This window comes from Euphorbia lathyris, chromosome 5, assembly GCF_963576675.1.
Source record: "Euphorbia lathyris chromosome 5, ddEupLath1.1, whole genome shotgun sequence".
Classification (NCBI taxonomy): domain Eukaryota; kingdom Viridiplantae; phylum Streptophyta; class Magnoliopsida; order Malpighiales; family Euphorbiaceae; genus Euphorbia; species Euphorbia lathyris.
The window spans coordinates 95800270-95812300 of record NC_088914.1 but is presented as its reverse complement, the minus strand read 5'-3'; the positions used below and the strand labels follow the sequence as shown (position 1 = coordinate 95812300).

The following is a 12031-nucleotide window of genomic DNA, read 5'->3' as shown; positions in this document are numbered from 1 at the left end:
TGAAATTGGATTAATTTTGACTGGACCAAAGCTAGGTTAATTACTTTAGGAAATAATCACCGTCTCTAGATTAAAACTTAAGAACTTGAATAAGATTGTTGTGTGGATTATATACATTAGGTTAGGTGAAGCCTTGATCTAGTGACTTACATCATATTTAAATTCATTTTGTTTCCTTCTTCGTTTACTTTATTTAATTGTTTTAAATTCATTAGTTTAGTATCTCAAACAATTCAAGTTTCGGTTGCTTAGATAATAGAAATTCACAGAAATCAATAGATATGAACACAATCCTCGTGGGAACGATACTTTACTTACCACTTATTACTTGATCACGATAAGGTGCACTTGTCTTTAGGTTGCTAGTTACATATTTCGAGCATCAGCCTTAAATCAAAAGCCCATGGATCAAAGGTTCTTGGATCAACTTCAGCCCAATAGCTAAAAGGATCCAGAAGCACAAGGATAGATGTCTCAAAGATAAGACAAACTCGGAAGATAACGGATCAAGGCACCTGAGACAGGATCAAGAGTTGACTATGTGGAACTGATAAAGCCTCGCCCAATAAGGAAAGATTCAGAAGCTCCAGACGGCGTGTCCCCCTGGTCAACCTGAAGACTTTTCCTGATTTGGTTAGACAACCAGTCTGCTTCCGACCAAGCTTTGAAGCCCAGCGTAACAGAAAAAATAATGGAAAAGAGAAGGAATGTTATTGTCTGTTGACACTGGGCTCTGAGGATGAAAGGGACAGAAGAGCCGTTTTCCTCCAACGGTTATTTTGAAATTTGAAATGATCAATGCCTTGAAGTGTCACTATAAAAGCCACATCATTTGCAACATTGGAACTTGATCTTCAACACTGAAATTGAGAGAGAATTATCCTTAAAGTTCCAAAGCAAAGCAAAAACATTTACACAACTATTGTACACATCTGTGTAACAACTTCTAAGTTCATTCACTGCATTCTTAGTCAGAACAAAATTATCAATAAATTAGAATAGTTCGGAAGCTCTTCTGTTTGCTCGGTATTAAGCAAACAGAGAGATAGATAGTTGAGTGTAGGTTATAAAGGAAAGTACTCTGTAATATATCAATATGTGTTGTAAGGGTTTGTTCTCTACCATCAAAGAGCTCAGTAGCGGATTAAAGCTCGAAAGAGGGTATTTTGGGGACTGGATGTAGGCAGGAGGCCGAACCAGGATAAAACTGCTGAATATCATTTTCTCTAACTCTTACTCTATATTATTGCTTGCTTTTTATTTCGGAACTATAAAATTTAATTAGTCAGAGTTGTGTCTAAACGTGCTAAGTTCGGAAGCCCTTCTGAGGCGCTACCTTCCGAATCAAGGGCAGAAACAATCTTAGTTGCTAGTCAACTAAAGTTGCTTAATATACTCCCTCTGGACTGTGCTATTGAGACTGTGAGAACCTTTTTACTCAGACAAATTTTTAACCCAGTAATAATTCCATTAACATCCCTTTGGAACTTATTCTCACATTATAAGGAACCAACAAATGACTAATTGATTTTCTTTCTTTACTAGTGGTCATTAATTATTTATTTTGAATTAAAAATTAATTAAATATATATATTAATTAAAAAAATAACCGAGCATATTCCCAAACTTTCGAGCCGAAAGCTCATCAGACTCGGTTCATTAATGTCTCGAGACGGTCCCGAGCTCGAACTGAGCCCTGTCAAGCTGAACTTTGTTCCGAGCTCGAATAATTTGCGAGCCACGTTAACTCATTTAACCTTACTCTCATGTATGGTATAAACAAGAGTTTCCTCTCTTTAAATGTTCTTTGAAAAATAGAATGCAAAACATAAAAAAATTAAAGGACAAACATGTGTTAGAGAATGTAAATGCAATCATATTATGAATTATGATGGGTAAATTACAGCAATGGTATCTGAACTTTACCCTACTTCACATCTTTACTTAAATTACATTTATCCTAAAAATACACCAGAAGTAACGACGATCGAACAATTTAATATATTTTACCGGAGTTTCATGAGTTAATTACATTAATGGTACCTGAATTTTACCATAATTCACACATTGTTATCTAGATTTTATTTTATCCTACAAACATAACTCAAGTAAAAGTGACTAAAAAATTTAGTTCATTTAATCGGTTAGTGACCGGGTAAATATTAGGACTCACCACGCACTCAATATACACTCAATTGAGTGTACGATGACTCTCAATTTTTAATTTCGGAGCCGCGGGCAAAATGGTGTTTGTTGTTGTGCATCCACACTTTGAGAACTCTCCTCTTAATCCCAATCTCTTGGCAAAATCTCTGCAGAAAAGAATCATCCAACTTCTGCATTTTCCACCCAACTTTCTCTGCAAAATATAGCATCTTTTGCTTTTGTTCTTGACTGAATCTAGTCCTAAACCTCTTCTTAGCCTTCTCAACTGCCCTAACACCATTCCCTCCATCTTTATTCTCATCAGATTCTGAAGGGACATGTGAAACAATCATCTGCTGATTCATAGAAGGAAGATGATGATGATGATGATGATTGCTGAAAATAAGTATTAAAGACTCAGAATCTATCTCTTTCTTGTGAAAATTTCTATGGCAATTGCAGGCTAAGCATTTTAGGGCTTCAAGGCTCCCTTGTTCGGCGCTGCTCGGCATGAACTCTCCACACCCATCTGTTGCATTTCCACCTAAAGCTGCTGCATGGTTCTTCAGGCATTCCTTGTACCTCACCACTTTATTCTTCTTTTGTTCTTCCACAAGGGTAGCTGCTGTTGGAGTGATAATGTCACCATGTCTTGACATCTCCTTCTCTTCCTCCATGCTAAAGTGCAAACTTTTCTGTTTTATTTTGAGATTATCAACAGTCAAATTCGGGTGTATACCTAAGAAGTTAACAAAGCCGGAAGAAAAGGAAATTGATTGAATTTTCTACAATCAACAAGATGAAGATGAAATTGATCAACAATGGCAAGGATAGAGTCTCTAGCACTGGCAATACCCTTATATAAAGAGAGAGAGAGAGAGGGAGCTAAAGCAATCTTAGAGTCCGTTTTATTTACATGTTGTTTTAAATCTCAATTTTAAAATGAAAATATAAACATAAGACAGATGAAAAATTGGTAAACAAACACCCATTTAATATATTTGTTGACACGATATTTAGCCCTCAACCTTTTATTATTGTTCAATTGCATTCAACAAACCTTTATTTTTATCCAATTGCAGTTAATAACCACTTATTTTTATCAAATTACCTTCAATAACCCGAAAACTTTAACTTTCTCATAAACTTTTAAAATTCCTAATTATTTGTTTTTTGACACGTACGTGTCTAGTATTTTCTACACCCAATAAATTGTGTTGAGGTTATCAAATATAATTTGACAAGAATATGAGGTTATTAGGAACTTTTAGATTACCAATTTGACAGTTAATGATCTCAAAATAGATTCTTTTTCCAAAATCATCGTTTTAGGAGTTTTCTCTCTCCAGCCAAACTACACCTATAATGCCCTAAAACAAAAAAGTTAAAGAATTAAAGTTGATAGAATATCATCAATTCTTGTAATTTTTTATTTTAAACTCATCAACAGTGAAATTGGCATTGTAAACTGCAAAATCCTTGATTTTGCAAACGGATGAGGAACCCATTTTTCTTTTTGCAATAAAAAACCACAGTCATCTATCTGCAAATCAGCGAAAATACAGGGTTATTTTTTAAATTATCCTTAAAATATTTAGTTTGGATGAATGGAAGGCTTAGTGGTTAATTTTGCAAGTGAAGCAACATAGTTGAGCTAGATCATGTAGATAATATTAATTAGTGAAGAGGTAGCGGAGGGTTGAAGGGATTAGAATTTATAATGGTGGATTTAGCTAATAAAGCAACCTATAATTCTAATTTATTAGAGCTTAAAGCAGATTTAGAATTAAGTCCAGACTTAGAGTTTAAAGAAAATCTATAAAATGGATGTTCTTGCTTGACTTGCAACCATCAGCTATGAATCATGGGTTTGTTGTTATATAGACTAACTTGTTTTGGAAATTAAATGTAAGGGCCGTTTGTTTTAACTACTGTTTTCTGTTGTGGTTTGCTGTTTGCTGTTACGGTTTGCTGTTGCTGTTTGCTATTTGCTGTTTGTTGTTGCTGTTACGGTTTGCTGTTTGCTGTTGGAAAAAGCTGTTTTTCCAAAAAGCATAGATTCTCTGCTTTTGTAAAATGCTGCTTTTCGGTCTAAAAGGCAAACAGGATGTCACTAACCAAACACCTACTGCTGCTTTTCCAGATGTAAAAGGCAAACAGGAGGTCACTAACCAAACACCTAAAACTCTCCCTTTTGAAGTAAAAAGGCAAACAGGAGCATAAAAAGTAGCAACCAAACACCCCCTAAGTTAGTTTTCCATGCTTTCTCTTTACTCATCAGTCTTTGGACCAAAGAGGAAATCAACTAATAACAGGAAAAAAACCAAATTAAGAGCCAAAATGATTCTTAAAATTGACAAACCGCATGTTTGGTTCAGCTGTTAGCTAATAGTTGTTGCCGTTAGCTTTTTGCAGTTGCATTAAGCTGTTAGTTGTTTGTTGTTAGCTTTTTAATTATTAGTATTTGGTAAAAATAAAAATTGTTGGAATTAATTGGATATGGATCCAATTAGGCCCGTCCGAAATGGAACGGGTCCAAACCCAATAAGAATTAGGGTTAGGTTATCTATTTATTCAGTATAAATAGAAATCCTAACCAACACTAATTCTAAGAGAATAAGGAATTAGGTTTTAGAGATACAGTATCTCAAAAACACAAAAAAGAGAATTTTTCTCTCCTGCTTCCTCCTTTTGGCCGCCGCCCCCCCTCTATCTTTGGGATTCGTCGTCGCTTTAGTTCGTGAACCAATTGTCTTCCTCTCCCAATTCTATTGGCGTGGTTGAAGGCTTGACCGGTGATACTAGATCGGGTGATTGATCCGAAACCCTTCCGCTGCAAATCAAGAACGGGATCTGCGCTACAAGAGGTAACCCGTAAACCCGTTTACTTATTCGGATAAATATATATGTTGTGAATATATGTTTATCCCAACATTGGTATCAGAGCCATTGGATCTAGTATTCCGTCTTTACCGCGAATTCGTTTGCGTTGGATCTTTTTTGAAAGATTAAAAATAATTCATTGTTATTATTTTTATGATTATGCACTGGAATTGATTGATTGCGTGATTAAATTGAATTAGGGTTCGATTTAAACGTTTTTTACTCAATTAAACCCATTTTAGGTTGCTGTTACCTTCTGATTTTTCGTTCCGCTCGTCAAATCGAAAAACCAACCACACCATCGAGTCTAGAGACCCCGAAAACCCTAGGTTCCATATATTTTTCGTCGCCGGAATCGGCCGGGAAGGCGGCGCGTGGCCTTCACGCGCCACCTGGGGGGGAGAAAACGCGTGTCTCCCCCCAGCCGCCACGCGGCAGGCGCTGGTTGGCCAACCGGTGCCGTGCTGGTGCCAGCTGGACCAACCAGCGCGCGCCACGTGGCAGAGGCCCCTCCACACGCGCCAGGCGCGTGTGGGCGCGTGGGGCCTCTTCCCGTGACCAATTTTTTCCCGTTTTTTACAGAAACGTGTTTTTGAATTTTTCTGATTTTTTTGGGGGTATTTTTTTCAAAATTTTTGGATGAGCAGTTTATACAATCTCTTTTAATTAGGGTTTTAGTGGAGATGCCTGAAATGTTAAGGAGATCTGTGATTCGTTCCTTCCCTCGCCCGTTCCATGTAGGAGAAATTCCCTACATGGAAGAGATGGAAGATTTTTATGTTGGTTAAATGAATCATTTTTGTTTTTAGTGTGGTTGTGGATTTAATTTTTGGAACAAATTTTTTCTTTGGGGTTTATTATTCGAGTGTTATAATTTTTGTTAGGATTTCTATTGGAATTTTTTGTTTTCTAATGGATTTTTAATAAAAAAAATTTCAAATATGTTTGGATAATTTTTATATTTATGGTGTAATTATTCAAATATGTTTGGATAACCATTGGGATCCTAATTTAATTATTATTCGATTTTGATTCGATAATTTTTGGTATGGTGGATTGGAATTGATGAGCTTGAATAATTTTATGTGAGTATTTAATTACGATTTATTAAATCAGTGATTAGTTATTATTGATTTAATGATTATCTTCGACCATAGTAGTTAAGATTAGTCAACATTAAGATCGAAATAATAAATCAAAAGTCATCTTAATTCCTTACAACAACCATATTTTTGTAATAAGTTGCAAAATCGTTACTTGTGAGTAACAAAATTCTCTACGCATTAATGTATCTAATTAGTTGGATCTAACACTAAAGTGTAAAGGGTAATTTGAGCCACTTCGGTCTCATTTTCGAATCGAAATTTAGAATAAAAATTTGATTGATTAGATATAAGTTGTCTAGAGAATTAATGTGTGTATTGAACCTTTAATAACTTCTTACTAAGTCGTGCAATACCATTGTAGATCAGTCATCAATGGCAGCAGCTAGAAAGTCTATAGTTGCTGAACTCAACAAAGACCTGAAATTAAATGGGGATAACTATGAGGCTTGGTCAACAAAAATAAAGTATGTGCTTGAAGAGCAAGATGTGCTTGCTCACTTGGATACGGTTATGGCCGAACTTGAGGATGGTGCAACTGCTCAGCTTCGCCGATATTATACGGCATGGAAGAAAAAGGATTCCACTGCCCGCATCATCATGCTGAGTGCCATGGATGATGAGTTCACTAGGCAATTCTGTAACATTGAGTCAGCCAAGGGCCTATGGGATGCCTTGAAGGAGAAATTTGGAGGTGTGTCTCTGACTAGACTCCGCTCATTGACAATTAAGTATGACACTTACAAGAAGAGGCCTGATCATACAATAAAAAAGCATTTAAGAGAAATTTCCAACATGATCAGTGAGCTGAATGAAGCAGGTCATCAGTTAACCAATGAGCAGAAAGTGCAAGCTGTTATCCGCTCTTTGCCAAACAGTTGGCAGCACATGAAGGTGCACCTAACCCACACCGAAGCAATTTAAACCTTCGATGCTGTTTATCGCCACATTGAGCTAGAGGAGGATCGCGTGGCATCAATTAAGATCAATGCTGAAGCCCATTATGTGGGAGCCCACTCAAGTGGGAGGCGTTCCAATCCTCCAAGGCAAAAGCGTAAGCGCTTCTATGGCTAGGGCAAAGAGCAAGCCAAAGAGCCTGTGAATACAGAAAATAGAAAGGGAAAAAGAACAAAGAACAGAAAGAAACCGAAGCTTTCACGTGTGAAATGTTTCAACTGCCAAGAAAAAGGACACTATGCAAATGATTGCAAAGTTCCTAAGGTACACTACACTAACTCATGTGTGAGTGAAATAAATGTATCTAGCACTATTCTCATAGCTAAACATGATCCTTTGTGGGTTGTTGATTCAGGTGCAACGGACCATGTGGCGAAGGAAAGAGAGACCTTTGTCCAGTTCCGACGAATTCCAGTCGGTTCAAGATGGATCTATGTGGGAGACAACTCGAGAGTTGCAGTCGAATGGATTGGCACATGTAGATTGAGTCTACGTGGCGGTCAAACTCTCCTCCTACAAGATGTTCTCTATGCTCCGAATATTCGGAGAAACCTTATTTCTGTGAACTCTTTGTTAAGAATTGGATTTGCCTTTCTTTTTGCTAATAACAGTTTGCATTTAATTTTGGATAATGAATTCTATGGTTCAGGATATGTACTGAATGGTTTGACTATTTTGGATGTTGAATTATATGACTCCAATAATTTTTCTATTACTACTTCTTCTTCTGTGGATAAAGATGTTAGTTTATGGCTTACTAGGTAGTTTAAGAAAAGTTGAATTACCTTCATGCGAACCATGTCTTAAAGGAAAAATGCATAGAAAACCATTCGGGAAGGGTATTAGGGCAGAATTTCCTCTGTAATTAATTCATTCTGATGTCTGTGGTCCAATGAATGTGAGGGCTAGGCATGGGACCTACTACTTCATCACCTTCATAGATGACTATACAAGGTACGTATGGTCACATCTACTTGATGTCTCATAAGTCTGAAGCTTTGAGTTGTTTTAGAAAGTTTATGAACCTTGTTGAAAATCAACTAGATAAGAAGATCATAGTTTTGAGAACTGGCCGAGGTCGAGAATATCTTTCAGATGAATTCAAAGCTTTATATGATGAGAAAGGGATAGAGCATCAGTTGTCTATCCCATACACTCCGCAGTAAAATGGTGTTGCTGAGAGGAGAAATAGAACTCTCATTGATATGGTTCGATCTATGATGGCTGAAGCAAACTTGCCTATTCTTATTGGGGAGATGCTTTGCTAACAGCTACATATGTTCTAAACCGAGTGCCCTCCAAGACTGTCACTTCCACTCCTTATGAGTTGTGGACTGGTAGAAAACCCGATTTGAGTATGCGCAGACCTTGGGGTTGTACTGTTTTTTCCCATGATACCTCTAGCAAATTTGGGCAATTAGGCCCAAGAGGTAGAAAGTGTGTCTTTATAAGATACCCTGACGTATCAAAGGGATATGTCCTAGTGGGAGAAAATAGTGAAGGCCGAGTGACAGAATTTGAATCACGAGACGTCGTCTTCTTAGAGAATGAGTTTCCTAAGCTAGGAGAATTGACACTGATCTCACTCTGTTTGAGGAAATAGATTCAAACGGACCTCTCCATTCGAGTGGGAGGAATTTTGAGGATCAAGGTAATGATACCGATCACTACCAGGAACAAGAACAAGATCAAAGTTCCAAACCTCAAAACGTTTTGAATGTGACAGATCCTTATTTAAGTGGGAGTTTGATTCCTGATTCTTGTGAGAATTTGGGACAAAGTCTAAGAGATAGGATTTCGGGTTATGATGAATACATGAGAGAAGTTTATCAAAACTCAGAACTGCGCCGTACTAAAAGGCAAAGAGTTGATGGTTGACGATTTGGTATCGAAGGCACAACTCTTTTAGTAACTCCAAATGATGACACGGAACCTAGAAATGCTAAAGAAGCTTTCACTTCTCCGGGAAAAGACAAATGGACTATAACAATGCAAGAGGAACTAGATTCTATGAGATCCAACCATGTTTGGGAACTGGTTGATCTGCCAAAGGGTAGAAAAGCTGTTGGGAGCAGATGGGTTCTCAAACTGAAGCGAAGGGCTGACAATAGTATCGAAAGGTACAAAGCTCGCCTTGTCGCTAAAGGCTATACACAACAGAAAGGAATAGACTTCGAGGAGACATTCTCACCTGTTGTAAGGTTTACATCTATTAGATTAATCTTAGCTATTGTAGCAAGTTTAGACCTAGAGCTACATCAAATGGATGTTAAGACTGCTTTTCTCAATGGAGAATTGAGCGAAGAGATCTATATGTCACAGCCAGAGGGCTTCATGGTAAAAGGCTCCGAGCATAAGGTCTGCAAATTGAAAAAGTCAATTTATGGCCTTAAACAGTCCTCTAGGCAATGGTACCTTCGTTTTCACAATCAAATGATTTCGGATGGCTTCAAGATGCTTGAAGAGGACCATTGTGTCTACACGAAACGGTCGGGTAGAAATTTTGTCATTTTATCTCTGTATGTAGATGACATACCGATAGCAGGAAATGACATAGAATTTGTAAACCAAATCAAAGCTTGGCTACACTCAAGTTTTGAAATGAAAGATATGGGCGAAGCCGCATACATACTTGGGGTTAATATTTCAAGGGATCGATCAAAGAAACTATTAGCACTGCCTCAAGAGACTTATGTTAACAAAGTCATTGATCGTTTCGGTATGCGTGGAAGTAGGCCTATAGATAGCCCGATGACTAAGGACATCACCCTAAGTACCAAAATGTGTCCAAAGAATCCAAACGAAAAGAAAAGGATGGAAAAAGTTCCATATGCAAGTGCCGTAGGTAGTCTAATGTACGCCATGTTTTGTACAAGACCTGATATCTGTCATGCCGTTGGGATGGTGAGTAGATATCAGTCCAACCCAGGACTAGCACATTGTGCAGCTGTGAAGAGGATACTGAGGTACCTTAAAGGAACATTAGATTATTCTCTATGCTATCAAGGTAAAGACCTAAATCTGAGAGGATACACGAATGCTGATTGGGCAGGAGACTTGGACAAAAGAAAGTCCACGTCAGGCTATGTGTTTTTGCTAGGAAATGGCGCGATTTCCTGGAGTAGCAAGAAACAAACTTGTGTAGCCCTGTCCACCATGGAAGCTGGATTCATATCGTATTCATCAGCAGTTCAAGAGGCTGTTTGGCTGAATCGGTTCCTAAACAACTTGAATGTAACCAATTGTCAAACCCAAGTCATAATTAACAGTGACAGTCAATCTGCTATAGCTTTCGCTAAGGACCAGAGGTTCCACAGCAAATCAAAGCACATAGAGATTAAATATCATTTTGTTAGGGACTTAATTGCACGCAAAGAAGTTAATGTGAAGTATATATCTACTCATGACATGGTTGCAGATCCCCTCACCAAACCAGTCAAGAGAGATGTTTATGTTAAACATGTTAGATCCCAAGGATTGTTTAGGATCTAAGTATACTTCTCATTCTTCATTGTTTTATTTGTAAAACATGAATTATTAATAAAGGTTTTATGAATTTTCATCAATACACAAGTGCGAGTATTTAATTGTAAATATTTGCTGTTATGAACTCAAAATGAATGTTTAGACAGAATGTAGCTCACTCACATGAGCAGTTTCCCCCATTTCGTCAATGTGATGATAAATGAAGGATGAGGCTGTCTTTGAGCAAATTCGAGAGCTTGTTCAATGATAGAAGTCGTCTTGCTATAGACATGGAAAAGTGTTTCCATTACGGTACAAGATAACATGTGTTACAAATACATGAAAAAGATTAACAAGTAATCTAAAAGGGCAAGTTTGCGATAACTTATAGCCTTCTGTCATAGCCAGAAGTGATCATCATAAGTGATGAACTAAAGTTAGATGTTCAGGCACATCTAGACCTATGCTTCTGTATGGTGTTAATAACATGCTCTTCTTCAGAAAAGAATTGAACACCATAACATATGACCCATACCATGTGTGCTTTAGCGACCACGAGATGGAAAAGTAGATTGATCTCGCCTTTTCCTAATGTGAGACTCACGTCATGAAGATGCGCTTCTTGACTATTGTTTATCCTTATAGACCCTAGACTTATTCTAAGAAGTTTAGTCTGATGTAGCTACCTTGGAAAGGGATACCTCGAGGTTGATGAGATAATACCAACCAACGAGACCCTAACTGGATAAGCGAATCAAATTATAATGGACAGAATAATGTTAAGAGGGAAAGACATCCATTTGAATCATATCTAAGTGTTTCTATTCTTCACCATCCGGAGACTTATGCATATGTGCATATTTGTGAAAAATAGATGTACTGTAGAGATCTGAAGACTACAGTGGATATGATATGGAGTCTAGGATAAAAGCATACACCACCGACGATCCGTGTTCAAATCTAAGATCTATATATCTCTAACGAGTACATAGTTCCAAGTTTGTTACATGAAAATCGAGCAGCTATATGTTCTAACGAGTATATAGCACTAGAGCTCTCGATAGTATGCCGGTCGCACGAACTATTTGCAAGAGTATGATAGAGACCGAGATTGAGAAAGTTTGGAATAAGTTCCATTGCGTGCGAGTGGGAGATGTTGGAATTAATTGGATATGGATCCAATTAGGCCCGCCCGAAATGGAACGAGCTCAAACCCAATAAGAATTAGGGTTAGGTTATCTATTTATTCAGTATAAATAGAAACCCTAACCAACATTAATTCTAAGAGAATAAGGAATTAGGTTTTAGAGATACAGTATCTCAAAAACACAAAAAAGAGAATTTTTCTCTCCTGCTTCCTCCTTTTGGCCGCTGCCCCCCTCTCTCTTTGGGATTCGTCGTCGCTTTAGTTCGTGAACCAATTGTCTTCCTCTTCCAATTCTATTGGCGTGGTTGAAGGCTTGACCGGTGATACTAGA

At 37.6% G+C, this 12031-nt stretch overlaps 1 protein-coding gene across 1 annotated transcript; it reads right to left on the bottom strand.

Moving 5' to 3' along the window:
- Positions 1 to 2213: 2213 nt before the first annotated feature.
- On the bottom strand, positions 2214 to 2822 carry LOC136229937 (zinc-finger homeodomain protein 4-like). Its single transcript, XM_066018797.1, has one exon. It carries the CDS (start codon positions 2820 to 2822, stop codon positions 2214 to 2216), a length of 609 nt encoding a protein of 202 aa, XP_065874869.1.
- Between the last annotated feature and the right edge of the window lie 9209 nt (positions 2823 to 12031).